The sequence below is a fragment of the Adelges cooleyi genome, unplaced genomic scaffold, assembly GCF_023614345.1.
Source record: "Adelges cooleyi isolate 19-005CV unplaced genomic scaffold, UGA_ACOO_1.1 ACOO_flye_CR_arks_rails_tigmint_CR_PRNA_21, whole genome shotgun sequence".
NCBI classification, from domain to species: Eukaryota; Metazoa; Arthropoda; class Insecta; order Hemiptera; family Adelgidae; genus Adelges; species Adelges cooleyi.
In genome coordinates, this window is record NW_026095871.1 from 13720392 (window position 1) to 13747976 (window position 27585).

Consider the following 27585-nt stretch of genomic DNA (forward strand, 5'->3'; position numbering starts at 1 on the left):
TCAATCAGTTACAACATGTAATGTAAGTTTTTCGTGAAAATAGAATATGAATCTCTGTCAAGGGAAGTAATTTTTTAGCATGCTTTAACTATTCAGGAGCCAGCAGGCTAAAGCATGTTTCATGTTTTATCATTTTAGCCGTTAGGCTTTAACTAGACTGTAACTTTTTTCTATATAATAAATACAAATGTTCTCATGTACTTTTTGATCAATTCTAACATTACACTTTTCAATTAGTCAATACCTATTAAAAAAGATAAATAAATCTAGTTATTATTTCCTTCCCTAAACTTTACAGGGGATGTCTAAAATATTACCAATTTTGTGAAAATGAATGACTCTTGATTGATTGGAGGGGGTGATTTTTCCCTGTTACATGAATATTTTATAAACATTATAATTTTTCCCATACTACTTTTTGACCGATTTAAATATTATTTTGACAGTTTTTGTGAAAAGAATAAATCTTAATAGTAGGCAGTAATAATTTATTTATTTTCTGTATTAAAAAAATATTTCTATTATTGGAAAATAATAATTCTATATAAAGACTATAGGCCTATTAACTTTACTTTAGTTAATTTTGTTGTTAGAAACTAAAATAAACATTAAGAGAATGTATAATTACTAGTCAATGTCAGATATCAATGGAACAATCTGTTCTGGGCTGTGCTTAGGTATAAATTTTTTTGTGAAAATCATGTTTTAGTACTTCGTGTTAAAAGTGTACAATAAATTACTACGACCTAAGTACAAACACCTGCTTTATTTTATCCACTAGACATTTTTTATTTGGTAATCGGCAAAATACTTTATTAGTGAACTCAATAAGCATATTGTTATACAGGGTCACCATAAAAACACTTTACATTTTCAAAAAGGCAAAATAATAATAATTTTTCAAAAAAAAATTGTTTTAACTAATGTTACATGTAACACAAACATTTTACATAAGTTAAAAACATTTTTTTTTGAAAAATTAATATTATTTTGCCTTTTTGAAAATTTAAAGTGTTTTTGTGGTCACCCTGTACAATATATGTAATTTATTATAATTATTGAAATGGAGCTTTATCTGTAAACAATTTCTGTATAAATACCGTTTTATTCATTCACTCTAGTAGTACATTTGGTATATTGATTTTGTAAAAAGTTACTGACATATATGTGTCTGTACAAGTATATTTTCACTGGTATTTGAATTTCAATACATAATCGTTTAAAGCAATACAGGCACGTTAAATAATTTCTAACCGCATATAATTGTAATTTGTAATAACAAAAATACAAAATGGCTAAATAATTATGCCATCATTTAATCTAATACATATAATATTACTACGTGTTCTAATTTTAATTATATTGATAATAGTTATATAATATTGATTCGTTTAAATATAACATAATATGTAAATCAGTGTATCTAATGTTGAATATATTATTTTAGTTTTTTATAAATAACATTAAAATGCAAGTGTTAGGTAAGTGATATTTTTATAAGTATTTTCACATAAGAACATGTAAATCTTGTAATTAAGTAAATAAAATAGTTAAAATTAAAACATTACAAAGAGCTGTAATTATCATTTTATGGCGTATAATAAATAAACATCATATTCATATCATAAACATCATATTATATTATATTATTCTACTTCGTATAACATTTTGAAAAACTAAAAGATTGTTTGAGTTTAGTTCTAACTCGAGGCGTAGACCATTTTCCATTCAGGTTGTTGGTCATTTCATTCGGAAACACTCCTTCGTCCACTTCATCTTCTTCGGTCTTTATTTCCATTTTCTGAGAGAAACACAAATACATTATTTATTGAACGGTGATAAAATGGAGACACGTATTGAGAAATCATACTATACAATCTGAAATTTTCAGTTCTCAGGTTTTTATCTATGTTTAGAGAAAATTAAAATCTTTGTTATTCTATTTTCAAAACTAACACGTATTGAGCGTTTAAAGTGATCGTTTGAAAAAGTAATTTTTATAAGAATAATTACTTGAGATCAATATGAAAATTCACTATATTACGCTAAAACTAATTATTTTGAACCTTAGAAACGATAACTTCATGAATTCCATTTTATTATTGGCCCTCGTGTAATTTTTTTGAATTTTTTTCTAAGTGGCACTATGATTTCTCAGCACGCATCATTTGTTTACTAATAATTGTTCAATGACCAACTTGTATGATTAGTCTGAGAAACGTCTGTTGTATTTCCAACGAGCTGCTGATCACTTTCAACCGGTCCTTAACTTTGTCAATTTCATCGGTTAAATCGTTTTCGTTGTTTTCCAATACCATTTCGATAGCTGAGAAGATTAAAAAAAAAAAAAACAAATCACATTAAAAACGACGCGTGCCGTGCTGCGTTTACACTGAATTTATAATATTATTCTTTCGAGCCTCATCCCGACCAGAAATGGGTTAGGGCCAGGGCCATCTCTTATTATCCCTCTTTTCCCCCTCAAATCTCTAAAACCATTATCGTTATTAATCTACATGGCTGCACATATTTTCTGCTATTGGCGCAACTGCCATCCTTTTAAATGTCTGTCGAAAAGTCAAAAGTGTAAACGCAGCAACACTGTTGGGATTAACTTACGGCCGCGGACGACTAACCGTAAACCCAAGCGGAGGAGCTGAAAATATGATTGTTGGTACTCTTACCGTCGTCGGAAAACGGGTTACAAAACCATTTGCCCAAGATAAAATCCAAAAAACCCATTTTCGTTTTTCTCTCGTTAGGATACTCGATTTGTTCCGTCTTGTCGATTTTCTCCATCAGCACGTGTGGCAGCTTTCGTTCCAGCTCGGTGTGCAGCACGACCTTGAAATTATACACATAAACACAACACCATGACGTTCTACAAAACTAAGATTAACAGCGTCCAACATACTTTACATTATTGTTAAATGAAATCGTAAAATATTATTTATTTTAAATAGAATTATTATTATTTCGACTAGTTTTATGCTGACCGTCGGTTGACCAACAGATGTATAAATAATGCCAATAATATTGTAATTTTTCATAAGAACGTTTCCATATTAATGAAAAACAAACGTTAAACTCTAGACTAGGGAATGGAAGTAATAGTACTCAAGAATCGATATAGATTTTGAACATTACTAGTGATATTAAAACAGGTATTTTAATATATCTTGGAAAGCGAAAATAAAATATAGTACCTATCTGTCGGGCTGTTCGAACGTTCTCGCGTTAAAATTTTTCATTTACATATTAATTATGTTCGTCCAAATAGTTGAGTAATTGAAAACAAATAAAAATACATTTTCAACGAGCTATAATAGTTAATTATGTAGGAAAATAGTAAATATATTATTTTACATTTATTACAGTAATAAATTAAAAAAAGTTTCAAACGTTATATACCAACGCAGAACGCGATTTACTTGCTCCCTGATAATTTTAGAGCAAAAGTGCCTACAACAAAAACAAAATTTTGGAGGCAATGTCTTCCTTTTTTTAATAAACCTAATATTAAGCTTAATATTTAACATTTCAAATTACTTTTTTTTACTTTTTTTTTTAAATAGCTATACATTTTTTCACGTTTTTGAATGAACGAACTCTCGAACTTAAACCTTGAAGACGGACAGCGACAACCGAGTACTCTCGACTGATGACATGTGGTTACGGTAAAGTCGACTGACAAAATATCATTGAATTTAAATGTCTTTTATATTGTTTTACATTTTGCAACTAAGCGTTAGGTTAATTTAATTGTTTAGTAATCAGTCTCGAGTCGTCGGAAGCACTGCCCATATTTATTTTTATAAATTTACCTACATTGATGACGTGGTCAACAAATGACGTTTGTAACAAATAGGCTGTACCCAACTCCTTAATAAATAGGGGTATCCCGTATCACGTCATCTTAAGAGCTTTTCGATTTTTAAATTCACGAAAATAACTACAACAAGCTTATTACTGCCGGGTTGGGCAACACAATTATAAATATAATATTATATGGTTCATAAATTGAATGGGCCAACCATGGGCTACTATTACATGTTTATGGAACCACTAAATATTTAACCGCTATGAAGCACTTCATTAGGCATAATAGGCCCTAAAGTTAGTCCAGAGTATAACGAATTATAGCTTTTTGGTTATTTTCTTAAATTGTCTATCAACTCAAAGACAACTGGTTCAATGCCTAGACTGTTCTATTAATAAACTTAATTATTACTATTATTTATAAATTATAATTACAGTTGTTTCGCAAATTAAATTATACACATAACTGAGTTAATAACAATATTGTCAAGACTCTTTTTAAAGAAAGGCTCCTCGTTGACCTCGTTTTCAGAAGACCTCGGACGTATTTCTAGTGAACACGTGTCTCTATTATACTTAAATTAGATGTTTAACTCAAATTTAATTTAATTACTCCATTAGCTTTGATGCGAATATTTCAGTGGAGTTTCCGTAATTCGATTCCTTTGTACTTCCCATTACTAAGAACACTTAGACACAATATGCTCGTCCCGACTATCCGGAAATATCTCAATATCAATTAGTGGCTAGTTGTAACTTTAGTTTTATTAAAACGAACTAAATAATCAGTAAACAAAAAATAACCTTATTATTATTAACCTCAGTTGTTTTTAAACCCACCTGCATAGCCAATCTTCTCAGTTGTGCGTTTCTCCTGACCGACTCGATGTCTCCAACGGCCAGACCAATTAGTAAGTTCATCAGTAATATAGGCATGAGAACCATAAATACGCCAAGCATTAAAAACACAGGCACCGGATATGGTATGCTTCTGATTTCACCAAAGTCATCGCCGTTGCCGTCATTGCTGTACAGCGGTTGTATATAGGTTCCGAGCAGGTCAATTTCGCCCAGCATCATGGCAAAAGTCCGCAACAACGACATCGGCACGGTGCTGAATGAAAGATGGTTACCCTTAGGGACAATACAAAATTATTATACATGTATATCAGATAAAAATAAAACAGATTCGGCATTCGATTCGCCGTGCAAAACTCACCTTCGACAACAGAATGTAAAACGCCAAACCGAAAGCGGCAATCAGTATGGAGAATAAGAGTAGTACCTTGATTAACGTTTGTAATATTTCTAGGAACATAACGACGTAGATCCCTACTTGATCGAATCTATTGTGAAAAAAATAACGCACGTGTACAATAAACTATGTACATTGTCAAAAACGGTCGAACGAAAACCAAACCGAATTTAATCATCTTAAGAGGACGATTAAACCGTTTTCAGTCTACACAATGTCACGTCGACCGTGACTACTGACTATTGGACGTAATCGTTCGAGACGGCTGTGCTCGCGCGTTTCCATTACCTTTGTAAATTTAAAAGCAACGTGAACCAACTGAGGAACACGGTGAAGCTGGCGAACGATACTTGATATTCGATCAACCGGCCGGTCAAAGCTGGCGAAATCATTGCCACGGCTGAAAAATACAACAGTATGGCCACCGCGTTGGTCGGGTCCAATAGATACGGCCATCCTTGCTGGTAGAACTGGATTACTTCGCGTATGCTGTTGATGAACACGTAGATCATGATCATCACCGCTACGGACTTGAGCGTGGCCTGGCTAGCGTTTGTCTAAACACGGATTCAACAAACTCATTCCATTAGGACTGACCATAAGTACGGAGGCGGACCGACTAAGACAAAGCGTTCTTGAGTTACCCTTAACTTTACCCTAAATCACAATATAAGAAGAAGCCTACAACATTAAATGTGTAAAATAAACAAGTCCGCAAGTTAATCACGTATTCGTTAGAAACGAAGAAGACGAAATTATAATGGCACGCTTACTTTCAAGTGAAGTAAGCGTGTCATTAAAATTTCGACAAAATTCCACGACGCGCACTTCGATTTTGATCATGAATTATCATGAAAATTCGACAACATTAAGTAACAAAATATCTTGATACACATTTTTAATTTGCTAGTTAAACAAATTTCAAAAAGTTGTTTAAATTTCCGAAAATTTGTTATATTTAAAAAAGAAATATTAGTCTAACTATAAATAATTTCGAAAAGTGCTTCAACGGATCGCTTATATAAGTTAAGAGAAGCCGAATATTTTTTTATAATCTAATCATACATTGTTGTGTTCTATATAACCTCCCTTGTAGAACAGTATAAGCCAATAGTCAAGTCCGCCTCTGTTATAACGAATGGATAAAAAAACCTAGATCGTACCATGTCAGCCGATAATAATTCGTTGTTTAAGTTGGACAGGTCGTCGTAACTAGAAAGCACCATCAGTTGCGAAGAGAATAGAGTGACGAATATCAGAAATATTGTAAAAAATAATAAATGCGCCAGATGGAAATATTTCCCGTAAGTATTCCACTTCATTTGTAAGTATTTCTGACTCAACGGGTGCGCTAAGAGTTCAACCCGTCCGTGATTTACCATTGCCTATGGATGAGAAAATATCAGTCATGTTAGAGTGTGTTTTTAAATAAGTTAATTAAGTCGGTATCAAAGTTGGATGAATTACATTTAAAGCTGGCAGCGGTGTTCGTTTCAAGGTACCGGCCACATTGTTCTTTTGAATCGCCGGGCATTGTAGACAAGCAAATGAATACTTGATCTAATTAAACAAGCGGTATTAAAAAAAACAAATAAAATACATTATAACATTTTATTGGATTTCAATAGGTTGACTTACGTAAAACTGTTTTGAGTCTTTCTTGCAATTGGCTTTTGTGATACATTTATCTTGCACGGCCTCAAACACACGAGGCATGGACGCAATCAAAGCCAGTGTGACACAAGGGTGTCTATCGGATTTCAGTGCCATGATTTCTTCGGCTCTAAAACCGAAAATTAAAAATTATAGCTAATAAACTATTACTATACACACGTATTAACTAAGTTTTTAAAAAAAACACCTAGAATCGTGAGTGACCATTGATAATGCTGCTTCAGGGAACTTGTAATAAATGGCATAATCAATAGCGCTAAGGTCTAACGAGTTAAACAAGAGTTTACAGTTCATGTACAATAACAATGTAATGGCGTTCGGTTTGTTTTCCATTGTAGCCAAATGTAACGCAGTGTTTTTGTCTTTATCGCATTGGTCTAGAAGATGCGAATGAACAGAATGTAACAGTTCAATAGTCTGAGTGTGTCCGCTCATTGCCGCCAAATGTAATGGATTTCTACCCTTGTGGTCTCGATGCAGTAGAGCGCCTCTGTTCAAGAATAACTGCACGACTTTAGTGTGACCTGTGTGCAAAATAAACCATGGAATCAAAACGGTTACCTTGTACCTCCGTTAATCAATATTTAGTACCTTGTTGAGATGCTATGTGCAATGGGGTGAGTCCGTCTCCGTCCGATTCATTGATGATAAACGCCCCTTTTTCCGAATCTAATAATCTTTTGACAATGTTGTATCTTCCATACCTTGCGCCGAAATGTAAAGGACTTTCCCCGTTGTGATTTTTTATGTTAACACAAGCGCCCAAACGTATTAAACTCTCTAAACTTCTGATATGACCGCCTCTACTGGCATAATGTAATGGCGAACATCCTGTAATGTCTCTTTCGTTCAACAACATTTCCAAAGCTTCTTGGTCGTTTTCCTGAAAAAACTATCACGATCAAACGGACGTTCTATCGCCAACGTTGAATATATTTTTTAATTTCTAGTCTCAAATCTTGATCAATCTTTGAAATAAAAGTTACTGATTTTGGGAAAATATTTGTTAATTAAGTTTGAACTTCTAGATTTAAAGCTATAGGTAATATGCTTATAAATAAATACATTTTATTATTCTATCAATATTTAAAATAGTTATTTAACATCTAAGATAACTAGTTTTTAGCCTCTACACATAAAACGACTAATCAGACTGTACAACTGACTAAACGACTATCAGAACTATGTAAAATTTTCCTGATTTATAAAAAAAGGTGTCATCAAATGAAACATTATAATAAATCACCATTGTGATTTCATGTGCAAATTCGTCTAGACGTCCACCATACATAACTACAAGATGCAACACGTTTCTTTTATTGGAATCTTTTACTTGAACGTCGGCGCCCAATCTTATCAAACTGATCACAGTTCTCCATCCAGACCTGCTGGCCGCCAAGAGTAATGGAGATCTACTCTCCTTATCGAGAGCATTCATGTCGGCTCCCTGAAACACATAGGACGTATCAGAAAGAATTAAAACAATTAACAGGAATAAATCAATTAAGCCCGTTTTATCTCTTCACCTCTTCGATTAAGTATTGTACGATTTCAGAACGATCGAACATGGCGGCACAGTGAAGTGGTGTCATTTTCTGCACATCGCAAGAGCAAAGGCATTGGGTTTTCTCAGCCGGTTGCAATCCAAACATTAGCCGAACTATATCGATAGCTCCTTGTGCACAGGCCAAATGGACTGGTGTCGAAAGATCGTATTGCTGCGTGGATATTTTTGCGCCAGATTTCAGACATAACTCAACGGCCTGCAAATCCCACGATGTGATTTGATATCATAGGTATTTGAAATTAAAATATAACCAAAAATGTATGAATAGTGTATGTGCAATAGTTAATTACATAAATCCGCATAATGGGTATGAAATGTATGATGAAAATAACTCGTTAACAACATGTTTCGGTACCATACTAGACACGGTAAAACTATTAATTATCAAACAAAAAATAAAATAATATCTATGCAGCGCAATAGATTTATCCATACTGTATTACTACATACTATAGCACAAACAATTTATGTATTTTAAGTATAGTAAAACTGGTTTTAACTGTAGATATATAAGCAAAAAATATTATAACGTTTTCTCAATAATAATTTTGTACTTTGCTATCATAGCTACTAAATCTACCATCAGTAAAAATTCTAGGATTCTAACAACTATTAAAAAAAAATAATAATAAAGAAATAGTTTTCACCCTTTGAGGGAACGGATTAATAATATATTTTTAGTTTATGACTGCAAACTAGTTGTAGTAAAATAAATTGTCCGGGTAAGAAATTTTCGGAAAGTTAAACGTATAATACCAAATAACAATTGTAATACTAATTTCATTTGATAGTTAGGCTTATATACCAACAATGTAACAAATAATAAAATGATTTCGCTATAACGTATTTTAGTGTACTGTATCGTTCTCTTTGATTAATAATGTCTTTAATAAGTACTTTGCGATTTTGATTTCCACTAAAATGATAACTTCACGTTTGATAATGGCTTTTCTTTTCGATCAGGGCAGAGTGAGGACTGAGCTCAAATATTCCAATACGCCTAACTGTGATTAACATCGCAAGTCTTCATCATTTGAGTGAGGTACATTAAACAACATAAGATCCTATTTTTATGAAATAGTGCAAACAACAAAATAAGGCCATTGCTCGTCCATTTGTTGTTTACTTCAAACGAACTTTAAGAGTTTAGAAAAAATAGATTATTACATTCAAAAGTGAAAATTAGAATTGTATCACTTACGTTACATTTTTCGTGAGCAAAGAAAATTCTAGAAAAAAAAAAAAGCAACTTCGAAAACAATTCGATCCGATTCACGAATTATGTAAAATGATAAATTCGTCGACGAAAGGAAATCTAATCCCCTGAAGTTGTTACACGATATACTTTAACAAGTTTACTTTCAGTTGTATTGTTTTTGCACATGATTTACCTTGAAATCTCCACTGTGTACAGCGGAGTGAAGTGGCACGTTGCCCTCGGCGTCGAAAAACGATATCATTTGATGTCTGGAATTGCCTCTGCTCTCAGCCCATTGCAAAAGCACTTCCATTGTCCGGGATGCTGCGTTTTTTGACGCCTCGTGAATCGGATAATATCCATTATGACACGGTTGTCTGTTGTCCGCGCCCAAATCTCGAATCTGTAATTTAAAAAAAATGAAATCCGTCAAGCCCGATACGTCCTAGGTCGTCAGCTGGGAAACAATAAGCGCCCTTTAAACTCGAACCACCGGGTTATATACTGAAAATATACCAGTTGATGATCTATTTCCAATAAAATATATACTAGCGCTTTTAGCGATTGTCCACGAACTTTCACCGAGTTATCGTTAATAAATAACAACGTGGTTTAAACCAATCAAATTTATATTGGCTCTATGGAAATTCGAGTACCTACTAAATATTTTGATTTTAAATTTATATTATTGAATGTACACTGTACATCATATAAAAATATATATTGTACAATAAATGGAAATTATTAAATTACCTCTACTTTCATGCATTTGTCTATACACATAACTCATAACAAATAAAGTATAACTCAGTGGCGGCTACTATTCAGTAAAAGAGGTACTAGTATCTCCCACAATTTTCAGAGTCACATAACTCATAAAGCCAATTGTGTAACCTAATGTGATTCAGCCCACCTTGAAAAACCGTACATAGCCGTCACTTATTACTATACAAAAAAAAAAATTAATTAAAAACGTTAAATTATATAATTATTATTTATATTCGTTCTACGATAGTTTAATTGTCTACAAGTGGAAAAAGGTACTTATTGGGTCAGCCAATAGGAAAATATACAAGATCAAACCAACAAAACGATAAAATACTCAAAAATATTCATCGAAAATTTCAAATTTGTGTTTCGTTTTTGTGAATCATAACGTAAAACGTTTAGCATGTTCAGTGTAAATACCAGCTGTTGATAATGAATAATTTTAGTGTTTTCGTGTTAATGTTTAGCGTAAAGGACGCTCGTAATATTTTCCAAAAATTATAGTCAAACCTTTAGAGGGAAATTATTGCACCGTTGGTTACGAATCAAAGTATTTTTCCATGTCAAGCATGCTTTGAACATCGAGTATAAGTAACTGAAACCAATTCCATTGGTACGATGACAAAAAGGATATAATATATATTATAATAGGGTGATCCTTAAACAGTAGATTTACGAATTTAAACCTCGACGCCCCTTATAAAGTTTCTTAATACAATAAAAAAAAATCGAAAAATATTAATTTTAAGTCGCACTTCCACAAGGGTTGATACTTACACTAAAGAGTAAGAAAAAAAGTACTTTGAAAATGCATTGATCTGTGCACAAGTGTCAAAATCATATGTTAAATCATATTTTTCGAATTTTTTTTTATCTTATTTTTGTTGTATTTAGAAAAACTTTAGGCGTCGAGGTTAAAATTCGAAAATTGACTTTTTAAGGACCATCCTAATATATATTATATATATGTTGTTATCAATATAACTTTTATGAAATTGAATAAATTAAAGTGCTCACGCTATAAAGTAATATGTTTTTTGAATCGGATCTTCGTCGGAGGAAAATATTAATTTTGGACCTCCGAAACTGGTGACCTGAAAACGCATGGAGAACGGACATTGTCTACACTATACATAATTTATAGTGGATATAGTGTATACATAATACAATGGTTAGAGCTTTTAGAACATTAGTTATCTACAAATAATCATTTGTTTAAAACTATTTTTAAGTAGAAAACCATCAGAATTTTTCTCTAACGTGCTTGATATACAAATCCCATAGGCTTTCTAGTAGCATACACTCTGCGTTACTCACCAGTATACGTGCGCATTCGTCATGATCGTGTATGGCGGCCAAGTGGAGGGCAGTTCTGCCGTGCATACCACCTTGTCCCGTGTCTATTCGGTCTTTGAACTTGCACATTACTTGAAGAACGGCCACTCTGTTCAACTCGACCGCCAAATGTAAGGCTGCTTGTTTTTTATCATTCAAAGCACTCGGATCCGCACCGCTGTTTCAAAGGAAATTATTTTTGAAATGTATCACAACAAGTTTCACGTTGAAAATGATTTCTAGTAATTAGGAATAATAATAACTAATTTAATTCAGTGCTTACCACGAGCTTCGTTGTGGGTTGAATTATAAAGACGGAAAGAGGTACGTGGACACTTTATGATGGGAGAGAACGACGAAGCAGAAAATTTGGTAATGAGTAAATTTCATGACAAAATATAAAAAGAGAAATGCACAAATAAAATTTGTAAGTGATAATTACTGACAACGATGTAAGTATAGCTGGTAAAAGTGCGGGAATTACAGGAATTATCACTTTGAGCGGATTGGTTAAGGAACAGGGTAGTCGATTCCGAGTTATTAGGATTTATGGTAAAGTAAAAAGAAGGAAGGTTTCAACGAGAGAAGCTTAAACTGTAGTGTGGCAAACATATTGTATTTATAATACAATTAGGCTGAAAGTTAGCTAAGTATATTATGTATAATATACTTATGTCTAATGCAGACATAAAATTGTGGTTTGCTAGTTACATTGGGTGAAGAGGCTGACTTAACACTTATAAATTTATTTTTCGCTCGTTTTTTAATTAAAAGTTACCTACGTCGAGTTTGATTCGTAACAGAACTGTACCTAAATCACAAACTTCTGTTAGAAAACGTTAGTATTATTTGGACGAATATGAGTACGGTATATTAACGAAAAAATAATTCAAGGTCAAAAGTCAAAAACTACAACAGCTCCGAAACTTAGTTGCTGAATAATTTTAGTATTATGTCAACCCTCTTCAAAACTATTCAAACATATGCATTTATTTTTATTGTAAACCTTACAGGTTTCACCAATGTTCACTTAATAAGGAAACTATCTTGGAATTGTACATGAATGTAAACCGAAAGCGACGTGGCGTAAAACAAATTGTAAATCAAATGCGCTATACACAAAATATCAACTCAATTATAATAAATCTACTACGTCAATACTCAACCTTGATTTATAAAAATGTCACAAGGTGATCAAAATTTTACTTAACAGTATTTTGTTCTATGAAATAATTGTTTTAGCTAAACTAGTTTTTAAACAAAATTAATAAAGGACGCTTAAGTTTTCCCTCAAATTACTAAATCTTTCTATAACCTTTAAAATCTAAAACAGTTATTTTACAGAAAAAAAACGGAATTTACTTTTTAGTAAAATTGTATTATCTTGTATTCTAAAACATTTTTAAGGTAATTATTTAATGATCAAAAATTGGAATTTAGTATTTGTAATTCTGAACAGTATAAACTTTTTTGATTGATATAACTTCGAATTTGGAGTTCAGACTTCACATATGTTATGTTATCGGTTTTTAACTTTTGCGCATCTATACGATTGCTTAACAAAAACTAATAAAAGAGAAGCAATAATTTGTTTACAGCTCTTACAAGCTATATGAGTTTTGAAGTGCATACAAAATAATGGTAAAATACTAATGTTCAAGTGGTCGTAAAAATGACTTAACTGTCCAAATTTGGACATAAATGCTAAGTACAATTTTATCTATTTCTGCAATCAAAAGTGTACGATTTACGAAAACCCTTGGGTTGAGGAACCAAATGATAATAATATGTTAGTACTTAACCGCGGGTGACTTAAGAACGACTGAAAAGATTTTAATTGTTGTTGGTTGTGAATATAATCGATTCATTCGATTAATTTGAATAATTCAGCTTCGTGCGTCATAGAAAGGTAGTATTAAAAAGCTTATATTATAATAATTTCTTATTAACGATTTTAACTGGAGTTAACCGAACGCGTTGGTAACCCAGTAATATTGCTTTTCTATTATTTGTATTAAATTTCATTTGTATTAAAAAATAACAATATATATTAGTTTTCTGTATTTATTTTTAAATTTTATTATTCAAATATTTATAAATATTTTATCGGTTTATTTTCAAAACGATGGATTTATATTCGAACATTATATTACTGCACAAAACATGACAGCATCTATTTCCAGAAATATTTTTTAGTCGGATAAAAAATAACTATGAGAACCTAATCATCTTAACCCACCCCCCTGGCTCGTAACTTGACTAAATGACGAAAAGTCAGTTATGTTATGTACAATTTTCATATTGTATATTTATATATGTACAATTATTGCAACTAATCAAAACAGGCTTACATAAAGATATAATTATTACTTACTTTTGAAGTAAATATTCTACTGCATCCAGTGAATCGTGTTCAATAGCAATGTGTAGTGGAGTATTTCCACAAGAATCCCTTATGTTTAAATCTGTTTCGAAAACAATTTAAATAAGCTTTTTTTAACAAAATACGAACTTTTTTATAATTTAATGGCAAAAAACTAGCGTATCGTATTTGATTGCTATGTAATGTATTATGCATTTGTTATTTTTATTTATAATTGATATTGTTGCTTTTGATATTATATTTTAATAGTATTTTTGCTTTGTTATTACTTTATTTGATTTATATTTAATTAGTTGTATGAGCTAAGAACACTAGTTTTTATTATAAACTATTTTTAAAACCAAAATATCTTTTAAATTGGTATGCCATTATATTATAATTTGTTTACTGCGTTTTAATTAGCTTTAATTATTATATCATAAGCATAATACTAAATACATAGTACCCAACCCTTATGAAGTACACTAACATTTTCATAATAATTTGACAATTAATTAGTAATTAAATTTGTCTAACACATATTTTTTTTAATCGGTCATTTAAAGAAATATTTATTTACCTCCTCCGTGGTTTCTGATAAACTGCAATATATTCAGCTTATTTCTGGCAGCTGCCTGATGTACAGCTGCTCGACCTTTGGAATCTCTGACTTCCAGACGAGCGGGTTCTGCTATGAAAAGACGATTAAAATCATCTAAATTACCGCTTTCGGCAGCCTGAAAAATGTTGTTATATCTAAATAAACATCTTATAATATAATTTTCAGCTGTATAAAAAAAAATCTTATTAAAAAAATGTTTCCTCCTAACCCACTATTTCATACTCATAATATATCATTATTTCATACTCTTGTTTTGTTATTTACACGCCCTGTTAACTATAACTAGCCAAAGTTAAATTTAATTTTTAAGGCCGCCACAATAAGCTTCTAAGACCTTTTTTTTTTGTACTATACTTTCAAGGCACGTGCTGACAACTTGCAAAGAGTTTTAATAACATTTTTTTGGCCAAACGTGAAACGAATGGTATTAATATCATGTAATGAATATCGTATTAGTATCGATTTTATAAAGTGTCTTTATATATTTTTTCATTTAAATATAATTTTAAAATTTTGACTAAATGTATTTGATATATATATTTTAATTGACGGATAATTACTAACTTTATCGCAGCTAAATTCCGGAAACTTCATTAGCTCTCACTAAAGACAATAAGTCAAATAAAATATATTTATAAAAGATATTAGTTTACCTAAGTTTTTGTCAAATTTAAAGTGTAATTAAAAAAAAAAACCAAAAACTAATAAAACTTTTGTAATTCCAAATTGTATTTTTTAGTTTAAATATTATTAGGGACTTAGATCCTCTAAAACCTTTAGGTAACTTGCGCTTATGTGAAAATGGTATGTTACATTTTGATTTTCTAATTCTTCTATTCAAAATTACAATATAACATCTGTTATAGTTTGTATCTATCAAAAAAACTAATATTAGTTATAAAAATAGTAATATAATTATAGTTATACAATGTAAAGTATTTAATGGAAATTATACACAAATATATCATCACGAATTATAAAATTTAAAAACAAAATTTCGTTTTCTATGTGTTAAAGCTTTTATAGATTGAAATATTATGTGGATAATTTTCGGATGTATCAGTTCTATGCTTATGTTTCGAATACGATGCAGATTTTATCTTCGGAACGATAGTTCCATTTCCGCTGTCGTGACTATACTGACTGGCATGATTTAAATATCCCTGGTTATTGCATGTCTACTCCCTCTTCGTCGAAATTTTGGATGATAAAAATAAAATGGCATCGTAAGGGTCAGCCAATCAAATTCATTTATTTTATAAAAGTATTATGTATATACTTATCAACAAAACAATGATGCAATGCAATATGATAATATTATAATTAAGTTGGGATATGCAATAACCTTGTACCTTTATAAAAGCCACGCTGATTAGCATATTTCCTACCGCTGTTTATGCGTCTCGCATCTTTGAAAGCACCGTGTTATCTCGATCAGGGGGTGCCTACGTGTTCTGTCGTGTAGGTAATAACATGTCGTAACGTGTCATGTCACTTTCTTTATACATTGTGCTGTTTTTTTTTGGCATTCTTTACATATTGCTCTTCATTTTTTGCATCTATAACTTTCATTTGTTTCGACAATGGCTGCTTCTCTGTTGTTTGGTATTGATCGGTTTAATTAGTTTCTTTCTTTTTTCCTGTTGAATAATTGGTTTCCATGTACTGCTCATTTTTCAACCATCTCGTCCACTAAAATTGTTCAATATAGAACATTTTTTAAATTTCTATTGCTTTTTTGAACCTTATTTTTTATGAAGTTAGCTTCTTTGTTTAGTATGAATGTTATGTCCGCTGATTCCGCATGTTTGACTACTACAGATTTGTATATTCTTTTGTAGTCGACATCTATTTAGTGTACTTTTATCCGGTCTCTATTGCTCTCTGTTCAGTATATGATTTGCCAGTCAGTAAAGTCACGACAACGGAACGGTGATTATCGCTCTGAAGATGGATTCTACATTGAGTCCGAAACATCAGAATAAATAAAAGTCTCGAAAAGGTTACTAAAGCTCAACCGAATATGTAATTATAAGACTTTCAAATTTCAGATAAATTTAAAAATTATATTTCAATAATTTCCTTAGTTTTAAGACCTATAGTAGCGCTTCAGTATTTTAATGATAATGATTAATTATTTTTAATGCTAGCAAAAAATATTTAAGTACATGTTATTAAGGGCTTCATTAACGAAAATCATAAGCTTTGTAATCGAATAGCCAGTAACACAATACTTTAACAGTTTTCCATTAGTGTGTAATCAATGGGGCAATTAAACTAATTATAATAATTAATAAAAACATGTTCTAAACGGGTAACATAATATTGTATTTTGTCTTAGACACTACATTTTACACTACAGAATTTACGTTATATTATTTATTTTTTTACTCAGAGTTCCAAATAAAAGTTGTATGATTCCGCTCTGCTTGTATTGCACAATATTCGAGAAGGAATTTCGTACTCTGAAAAAATCAAATTCCTCTTGTGAACTGCACCCTTTGACAATTTTTTTTTATAAAAATAACCTTGCAGACAACAACAAAATACCGCTGTACACCGACTTGTCACAAAATCAAAATCAAATTGATGTCAATAACTAACGAGGTTGTGTCTTCGTTAAAAAATATCACCTCGTTGTTCATGTGGAAATTCATTCCTTTCAAAAATGTATCTGTGCTTCTAACTAAACATAAGACATAGTGTCTGGAAAGGCGAAAGACGCAAAGAATCACAATCGAAACACTTTATTTGTATGCTAATTGACACGAATGTGAACAGAATGCCAAAAATAATGGTGCATACTTAAAAAAATAGTAGAGCAACAAGCTAATTACTAAAAAGTCTACCCCTTGCCGCCATTGACCTTTTTACATAAACCTATGTAATAATTTTGGCTTTAAACTGTACGCAAATTGGTGGTAGAACGTTAAATTATTTTTAGCTTCGATGTTTAATAATTATAATAATACAATATTTAAAATGTTGCTGTGTTATCCTAGAATTCAAAATAATACAGTTCATCCCACAGCCGAACCCCCCTCCCTAGCCATCTTACTGAGTGAGTAATATTTACGAATCAAATTCTAATACCCAAATGTATAATATTAGTAATTTAATAATTTTACAAGAAGCATTTTAAAAACATTAAGCAACTATTATGCTTAACAATTATATTATATTTCATTTTTATCAAACCTCAACAAGATATTTAAAAAAATAACCTAAATTAAAAAATGGCCAAGGACTCGGTGAGTATATTATATATTATTTTTATTAATATTTAAGCTCCAACTTACTAAAAATCCTAGATTTCAACAATATACTCGTTAACTTACTAACAATAAGCTAAACTCTGGCAGAGTATAAAAATGTTTTATTGTATTAATAACAACGGCTGAAGTAAAGAGATTAGACAAGAAATTGCTAAAAGCCGAGCTTAATATAACATGTTCGTAGGTACATACTTTTTTCACGAATATTCTTGGATTACTATAAAAACATAAATATTAAATAAATAAATTGAGAAAATAAATATTTATACAAATCAGAGACCGTTTCTTCAAGGTAAGATTATTACACTGGTTTAAGTTTAATATAAAGTTCTCTGAAATGACAAGTACTATAGTTATGTAAAATGATTTCATCTTCAATCAGCTAACGTTGAAAGTAAGAAATAGAATAAACATGCATTACACAGTAACAAAAACTAAAATAAGCTTGCTTTAATTATTGTGTATTATGATAAACCTCAGGGTAAGTGTACCTAGCCACTGTCTAACTAGTATATGCCTCCATCCTACTTTACTGGCTTAATTAATTAATGGTTTGTATAGTTTTTTTTATAATTTTTACTTCAACTTATGAGAGTACAAAATATAAAAAATGCAGTTTTGACTAATCTAATTTGAATACAAATTGAGTCGTTATATAGTTTTATCAATTAGTATTTTTTTAAAGATAAAAACAGTTATGTTATTACCGCATTTTTGCATTGTTTCCTTTGTAGAAACTATGTTTTGTCGAAGTACTGCAAATTACCGCGGGTAAAACATAAATGTATGAGACATTATTAAATTTATATAAATTAAGTGATTCATTTTGAAACTTAAATATATTTAAGTTTGATAAATACATACTATTTTATAATACTATATTGTAACATCAATTCGAAACTAGAGCCGTTAAATACTAATTTTCTTATGTACTTGCCAATTAGTTTTCCACTTAGTACTTAGTATTTTTAATCATAAATTCTCCTTTTACATGCAAGTTTGTATATGATGGGGATAGACTATGAGTCTTTCAGCTGGGTAAGAATCGAACCGAGGAATTTTCGAACCTAAATCTACACACATAACATAGCCTACTGAGTAACGTGGGTAGGCTAATTAATTATTTTATGTACTAAACCTTTTGTATACCCTAATTAATCACATAAATTACCCAATAAAAACAAAAAACCAAATCAGACCTAAAACGTTCCTTTGGGAAACCGCTTTTCCGGACACGTTAACACAATATAGGTATTGTTTAATAGAAATAATTAAGAGAAAGTTTTCACATATTTGATTATTGACAAAGTTTGGTGTTATTTAGTTTACTTTTTAAATTTGTTTTTAAACATTTATTAGAAAAAATGCTCGACTCGATAACTAATTTTCTTTAACAAATCTAGATAGCCTGTGTACAAATAAATGATACAATTTTCACCCTGTTGTTGGTCATGAAACTAAGTAAAGCTACCACATACGGCATACCTATTTTTACAACTTTAAAATAGTATATTTACTACATTTAAATTTTTCTCACAATCGTACAAGTTTTTTAAATAATGTCTTCCATTCAAAATAATACAAGAATTTGAAGGTTAAAAAAACTTAGATTTTGTATTTAACCAGTAAATACCTATTCCCAAACCAATTTTAAAGTCTATATTTATTAATATGTTTATTGTTCTAAAACACAAGTAAATTTGAATTTGGAACTAAAAACTAATATTTATTACTTTTGATCTTTATTAAAATATTGGGTCCTATTAAATTTTAGCGGTTATTTCAACTATATTACTTGTCTTTTTCGGATTTAACAGCTCATGCGGGAATTATTATCAATATTTAGTATTTAATATAATAGACCTAATTTTCGAACACGATATTACGTTTCAATATAATTTTGTATAATATTATTATTTTGGCACTTTTCCAATATTCTGTATTCGTTCTCCTAAAACATCACATGTCATACAAAATAAAAAGGAGGTACAGCTAAACGCGATTAAACCGTCCCAGCTGTTGTATGAGATATAATTGAAATGCTTGCTTACCTTGACTAGTAATTCTGCAGACAGTGTATTTACCACCTCGAATCCGTAGAACAATTTACGCCAGTTTCGCATTGCTTTCCAGGGTGCCATCGTGTCTATACGAGTGTTGGTGAAAATAGCTAACACTAAGCAACAAGTATACGTCTGACTAACGAACAACTAGTTTAAGTGCGGTAATGCATGTTTTGTGAACATATTTTGACTGGCCAATGTATAAAAGATAATTCGAAAAATACTATTGACAACACATTACAGGTGACTAAAGGCATAAATTACTTTTAAATAATACATCAAATCTTTGAAAAAATGGTAGCTTTTTTTTTATTAGTCGTAAACGACAAAAGCGCTTTTTGGTTGGAGAGAATACAAACAGAATATAAATAAAGAGGTAAACAAGTATTTTTTTTTTACATTCGTTGAAAAATGTACAAAAACTACTTGTAAGTATGGACGTTATTTTAGTTCGAGCGATTTTTAATAAAATAACGGGGTTGTCTGAAACTTAGCAAGACCGTTCTATCATAGGTACGCGGTAGAACTAAGACAGCCCAAGGTGAGTAAAATGTGCACGACGGTTCAGTTACCATAACGACGTCTGGGTGCGTTACCCGAATATAATAATCGAACTTGAAAAAAACTTGATCATATAACTTTTACTTAAAATTACCTACCCTATATTACTCATTGTTTGCTTTTGTGCACTGAAAATGACATTTGCGGCATAGCGGCATATATAGAGTTTTTCTAAAGGAAGGATGGGCTAAAAATAATTGTTGTCAGTGAACTCTATTTTGAATATTTTTAACGACTCAAACACAATGTAGCAGTGACAATAAAATATTGTGAAAATAAATATTTTTGACTATGTCTTACAATTTATACATTTATATTTATTTTTTGTTACAATTTATAGACAAAAAAATATTAATAAAAGTCGAAACCCAAATGTGAGTGTTACTTATGATTTTTTCCAACCCCACCCTCTTAAAACAAATGAAAAGTGAAGAAATCTAGAAAAGTCAAAATCAAGTAGGATATAACTGAGGCGTTATTGTTGTGTAAATAATTTAATATAGTTATGCATGCATTGTAGACGCTATAATACTTAAATTCCTATGAACGCTCTTACTCAACTGAAATAACCATAACTGTATATAGTAAAAATTGGGTGCGTGATTTTATTATTGTAAAAGAACAGACAATAAGAAAAAGTAATAATAACAGACAACGCTATGTTATATGTACTAGATTATACTGAAGCTTCTAGAGCTGTCGTGTTTTTGAGACCTAAACTCGCTTAAACAAATTAAATTACTTCCAATCGATTAAGTGGGTTACTCGCAGAATTAATACATTTTAATGTAAATAGAAGTTAAATTATATAAACTTTAATAAAAATGTAAATGTATGAATTATATTTACAAAATTATTCTTAGTTGCCAATGGCCACCCAGAAAAGTTTTTAATAAAATAATTCCTATAGTTCTACCATTACTTAACCTAATTTATCCAGAATACATAGGCGCAATTTCAATTTTTAACTCGGGGAGGGGGGGCTGGAAATTGTTTTTTAAATATTTGTATAAGTAAACATATTTTTGTATTTTAAAATTGTATGCATAACCTAATTTTTTTGATAGGGCTAAGCCCACCCTAACCCCCGTATTTGCAGATTTGATTGTTCATGCATACTGTTAACAACACACATAGGAGTAACGAAATTTGTAAGCGAACTTTTGTAACAAAATCAAAAAAAGTACAGAATTAGAAGTTGTTGAGTGACAGACCTAAAGTTAGTTTGTTAATAGTTTATACTTGTTACTTACTACTAATTACAAGTCGTGATTTCTTATTTCTAGACGAACTTTTTATGAATAACCTTAGACTTGACTTAACAAGATACGTTCGAATGACTGAATATATTTCTGGTGTACGCTTTATATATTTTATTTACACTTATCAGATTTCCTAAATACTCATAAAAACGTTATTAATAAATTTAATTAAATATTTCATTAAACGTTTAAATAGCAATCCATAATTTATTAAGTCATCAATTACATGATCCACGCTAAAATAAACGTGACATCTTAAAAACCTTTGATTTACAAATAATGTTGCCACTTTTAATTGAAATTTCAACAGGATTTTGAAGGTTAAAATTTTATTATAAACCTTTTAGAAATGAATTTCATTGATAAAAATAACGACTATTATTTTATTTATACATTTTCAAAATAATATTATTTTATATATTTTAGGTTTTTTCTTAAATATATTCTATATACAAACAACAAACGTATACAACGTTGCTAAATAATAATCAGTCGCATCTTAAGGGAATTAAATCCATTTAAAGAAAACAAATATTTAAATAAAGCAATTTTTAGTTATTATGGATTTAAAGATAACACCTATATTTACGTACCTATATTTGTCTACTTTTAAATAGTTTTCATTCTCCCATTTTGAATAACTCTTACATGTTAAAATATGACAGACATAATCATAATTAAAAGTTAACCCGTATTTTTATTATTATATAGCAGTAACGTAGCCAAAAATGTATTTCAGGCGGAACACGTAATATTGTAGATGACATTTACTAAATAGAGTTCTATTTTTGGGAAAAATGAAATTTTCTAGCTCATATATATATACCTTGACCATGATATCGTTCATTTGGAATTTATTTCAAAATTATGTATTTTTGAAAAAATATTGTGTATTTCTTTATGAATTAGTGGAAGGATTTTGGGGAAGGCCGATGGGAGTACGGCGTACGTGTACCCCCTCCAATTTCGAAACTGGTATATAGTAAGCATTTGGTAATATATTAATTATTTTATTCTATCGCCTTACTGATTTCATAGCAATACATTCCAGAAAAAAAAATTTGTATGTAATATTTGTATTGAATATTATGTAACCATTTTCAATTTTTATACTTACTCTTAGTATTCTATAAGGACTGTCTGTCAATAGACAAACATCTCCATCCACGGTTGAACTTTGACGGAAAATATGTGGCGCCAAACAAAGTTTTTCACTGGATGTCAATACGCGAGTAGTTCCTCCTAATTTACTTTCGTGTATTCTTCTCATCTGGATCAATTGCCATAATCGATTTCTCTAAAGTCCCAACAATAGACCAGCAGTTTAGAACTTAATACGAATTATAATGTATTTAATTAAATAATAATACATGAATAATGAATCGAATTGTTACATAGAATCATTAAAAGTTATTGAAATTAAATGTCTATATAATGTTCATCTTCCACTTTCAAGTTTATCGATCGAGTAAATTAATATATTAGTGTTGCATGCTATATTTGTTTAACTCGATATGCGTTTTAATTTGTATGTATTTCAATGCATGTCTAATCAGTCAAAAACATATATATAACATCCAAAACTAGAGGTAATCATTGTTATTTAACTTGCATGTAATCGCATTAAAAATATATATATAACATCCAAAACTAAAGGTAATCATTGTTATTTATCTTGCATGTAATCGCATGTATGTATTACCCAAGGGACATAAAAAAATCAACTTATCGAAATGTACATTAGTATGACATCTATATGGTTTTATTTAAAGTATGTTAACAATCATAGATGGTAGTTGTCGATTTTAATCATGTCAAAAACACTATAACATTGGTGAACTACATTTTTACCCAACTGCAGACGAAGGAGAGTAATTAGTATATTTTTAGGTAAACATTTTTAGATTATTCGTTTAGAATAAATTAAAAGTAAAAATAATTTCAAATATAAAATCAAAATACGGTTTTGAGTTAAGTCAGAACATCGCTCAGGAATTTTAAATGTAATAAAAGGGATCAGTTTTAACAAACGATAAATAGTTCACGATTTTACAACCTACCCACATTAGTTTAGAAAAATCACAAAACGATAAAAAAATAGTCAACAAATAATATTTTAGTGTTTAGTGATAATAGGAAACAACTTGTCTAGTACATCTTAAGTACCCGTTCGCCCATAACGCCGTCATTTAAAAGTAATTGGCGAGCGGCCTCAAAATAAACTGAACGGCTTAAACATAATGTTACAACTTACATCTTTCAGTTAATTAATTTAAAGTTTTTTTAGTTGTACAAAGATGTTTCTCAATTATTATCGTTTCTAATTTCTACAACACTTCACTCTTTTTTAGATAATTCAATTTAAAAGATGAACAAAGTAAAAGGTGAATCCTTATTATCTACTCGATTATGTAATACTTCCATTTCGTATTATTGGAAATATAAGACAAAATAAATAATAAATCAAATTGTTTATTATTGAATTATATTATTAAAAAATGACTTTAATAAATATCGAGTACGACTAAGGAAAATAGTTTATTCAAAGGCCAAAAATAAAAAGTGCTTTAATAAGCCACGTGGAAGTAAATAATTTTATTTTAATCTCAAATTTCGATCTTTAAATTTCGAGGCTATTCAAAGATGAAAACTAACAATGGGCCGTTTGTTTTCAATTTTTAGAAGAAACACAATACTTTTTAATTTTAAAGAAAATCTATTGGAAATAGGAACTGAGCGGACTGGGTTATATTTCAATATAATATGTTATTTTACTAAAACTGTCCCACACCCACTTAACACTCAATTTTCTAACGCCAAATATAATAATTATAATTTTGAAACCGAGCGTTAAGCGTTTCTGAATAAAAAAATGTCATGCTTTTTACTATTCTAACTTTAAAACATTTTTTAATCAATCGTCATTACTTTGAATTCTTTTGCTCACCATAGCCGATTCCGGAAATAGAAAATAAAAGCAAATAAAAGTAAAATCCACATAACGGTGACACGGCAGCCGCACAATAATTGTGTTCAGTATTTATTAACTGCATACAGACAAACAATGTGACACGACATTCTATTAAGTATCTAAGAAGTGGGAACTTACTTAGATAGATGACTCCCATGAGGAACCTACATAAAAATAAAATGGATAGCTCTGAAACTAAAACTTTATTAAGTGCGACACTTATTGAAATCCGGGCTATCGTTGTTAATATAAATATCTATATATACCTATATAATATATGTGTACCTACACATTTTAATTGCACTATTTTTTTGGAAAGGTATTTTTTAGATAAAACTCTACCGATCTACAATCAAAACCCAAAACACTATTATTAATTAAACTAAGTGTTACGATTAGACAAAACTAGTTGTGAAAACTCTTATCAAGGTCAAAATGTTTAAGGTAAGTTTGACTGATACCAATAAAATCAAGTGTTCAAACATAAAATTGTCAAAACTTCTTCAATTTTAATTTTTAAACATAATGATTTTTAAGTTGCTTAAATTATTTAAACGATTTTTAAGTTAAATATCGTTTTTTTTTTTGTGAAATCCGGATTATCGAATTCCCGTCACTAACGTACATACGGACAGAATACCAAGTTATTCTATTTTTGATTATGATTTATATTATGGGCTTATACTCTTATCACCATCCTGAGATTAAAACTAAAAAAAAATTCGGAAACCTCAGATTCTTTTTGGAAAAGCAAAATATATTATTGTTGTGTAGCTTGACACGTTATCATCATTATTATATTTCAATAATGGATAATAATAGATTTAATACAACACAAGGGATAATTGAGTGTATGTAAGTACTTTACCCCAGCCTTAGGTTCTTCGTTGCGTTGGACATTTTTATTCCCACCTAGCACCCACGACATCCACCTTATGCTACCACCTCTTGGCGACTCCTCCTTCATGTTGCAGCCGCAACCGCTTCCAGATAACCGACACCGTGTCAAGTCATGATCTATATAATAATGCACGTTTACCATTGTGTTAATGCAACTAAAAACATGTCAACGAAAAAAAAAAAAACACTTATTTTTGTTAAGTATACTTGCTCGCACATATGTGATGTGCTTTCGCTGGCTCAAAGTGAAATTTTTCCGATACTGCTGTGTGCCGGTCATATTACCTGTGCCGTGGATGGCTGCAGATCGTCCGGAGATCAATGGGCAACTGCAATGAAGCGCTATAAAAGCGTACGATGTATTCAATTGTTTTACCCTCTGAACATCGCCACTGTCGACTTGCGAACAGCATTTTTAAGCGTTCTCTATTTTTCGTGGGTTGATTATAATACAAATACACACTCACACGAACGAGCGCACTCCTACATTTGTACTCTGAAAGAGCGACAGAGAAATTAAATCGCACGCAGAACGTGGCAAGCAACGACTGGATATTTCGTGCGCGAAGGGGTAAGAGAGGGGCTAGGATACCCTATATATCCTCTATGAAAATAAATAAATTAAAAACGCAATATACATAAAAGACGAAATAATTACTAGCACCCAACACCTCCGCCGCCTTTGGTCTCTCTTAACATGTGACTTTCTTAATCAAACCTAAAAAAAAAAAAATAATACACAATAACATATTTATGAACTATCTCGAAATTATCCTTAATTACTTCACTCGAAAATCAAACGAAAATGAAGCACAAGTATAATAATGTACAAATTACACACAGCTGCTGTTCAACAATTTATACACCAAACTTTATCCTCTATAAATATAATTTTTCTAATTTCACAATTAATATTTGAATAAAATTGACCAGACAATTTGCTGCTGTATTACCTAGTAGTAGTAAGCTATAAATTAAAAATAGTATTACAAACTTGTTATAAACTTAAGTAAACATAGATTAAATACATGCAAAAATAAACCACGACCCAAACCGTATAATTTTTTGACAACAATGGACGCAACGTGTGTGTTAGCCAATTAACCTGTTTAGTGTCTACCATTGAACGAATATTTTATTTTTTATTTTGTGTAGACTCAAATTATTTAGTATTTCATAGACTGTAGACTCTTAAAAGATCATTTTGGATTATATAACAATAGTTATTAATTTGAATACAGTGTACATTGTAATTGCAGTATAACAAATAATAATGTTACGTAATAATTCAATACATTTATTTATTTATAGTCTGCAAATTACAGGCAACTAATTTTCGCGTATTTACCTATTTATAAAATAAAAATTATTAAAACAATATTACTTTTATACAACTACTATGGTTATTTATTAGTCTATTATACACTGTTTGATTACCAGTGCAAGTAATTCTTAGTAAATATTTTTAATAAAGACTAATCTTATGTCACTGTTAATTGGTCATAGGCACATAAAAGTAATACCGTATTGCATCTCTCCTTTCACAGATAGCGCAAATAGGGAAGGGCCTACGCCCAATATTTCTTCAAGCCTACATTGGCTTAAAAGTTCTATAGTTTTGACAAAAAAATAAGGCTCCTCCTGAGATTTTTTATGTTCACCAATGCTGCTCGATGACTCTTTTGAACTTTAATAACTATCAAAATAATTATTTAAAACTAGTTATCGACTAGTCAAAATTTTCAAGTAAATTAATTAAGTAACTATTTTTAGTATAAAAAGTTAATAAAATGTATAAGTTACTTTTTAAGTTTAGAAAGTTTATAGAGCTCTTGAAAAAATTGACACTATTTGAAAATTGGGTAATTGTAAAATTTCTGAGAAAATTATTGGATGTTTAGTTGACCCACCCTGTACTTCTAAAACAATGTAACAAATAATAAATTTAAAAAA

At 30.3% G+C, this 27585-nt stretch overlaps 1 protein-coding gene across 4 annotated transcripts; it reads right to left on the minus strand.

The window, feature by feature from the left end:
* Positions 1 to 1414: 1414 nt before the first annotated feature.
* LOC126834072 (transient receptor potential cation channel subfamily A member 1) lies at positions 1415 to 26025 on the minus strand. Of its 4 annotated transcripts, none has more exons than XM_050565710.1 (20): positions 25918 to 26025; positions 25601 to 25749; positions 22879 to 23058; positions 14559 to 14715; positions 13991 to 14081; positions 11599 to 11794; positions 9707 to 9916; positions 8275 to 8511; positions 7995 to 8195; positions 7340 to 7631; positions 6936 to 7272; positions 6713 to 6857; positions 6542 to 6634; positions 6238 to 6459; positions 5363 to 5631; positions 5039 to 5165; positions 4660 to 4953; positions 2685 to 2844; positions 2199 to 2326; positions 1415 to 1801 (listed from the first exon to the last, which is right to left on the minus strand). In XM_050565710.1, exons 2-20 carry the CDS (start codon positions 25697 to 25699, stop codon positions 1652 to 1654), a joined length of 3588 nt encoding a protein of 1195 aa, XP_050421667.1. In that variant the 5' UTR covers positions 25700 to 25749; positions 25918 to 26025; the 3' UTR covers positions 1415 to 1651. The 4 variants fall into 4 exon arrangements, with proteins under 4 accessions (XP_050421667.1, XP_050421665.1, XP_050421668.1 ...); XM_050565708.1 differs by having other exon boundaries at positions 25840 to 25932; XM_050565711.1 differs by lacking the exons at positions 22879 to 23058; positions 25601 to 25749; positions 25918 to 26025 and adding an exon at positions 19927 to 20438.
* Between the last annotated feature and the right edge of the window lie 1560 nt (positions 26026 to 27585).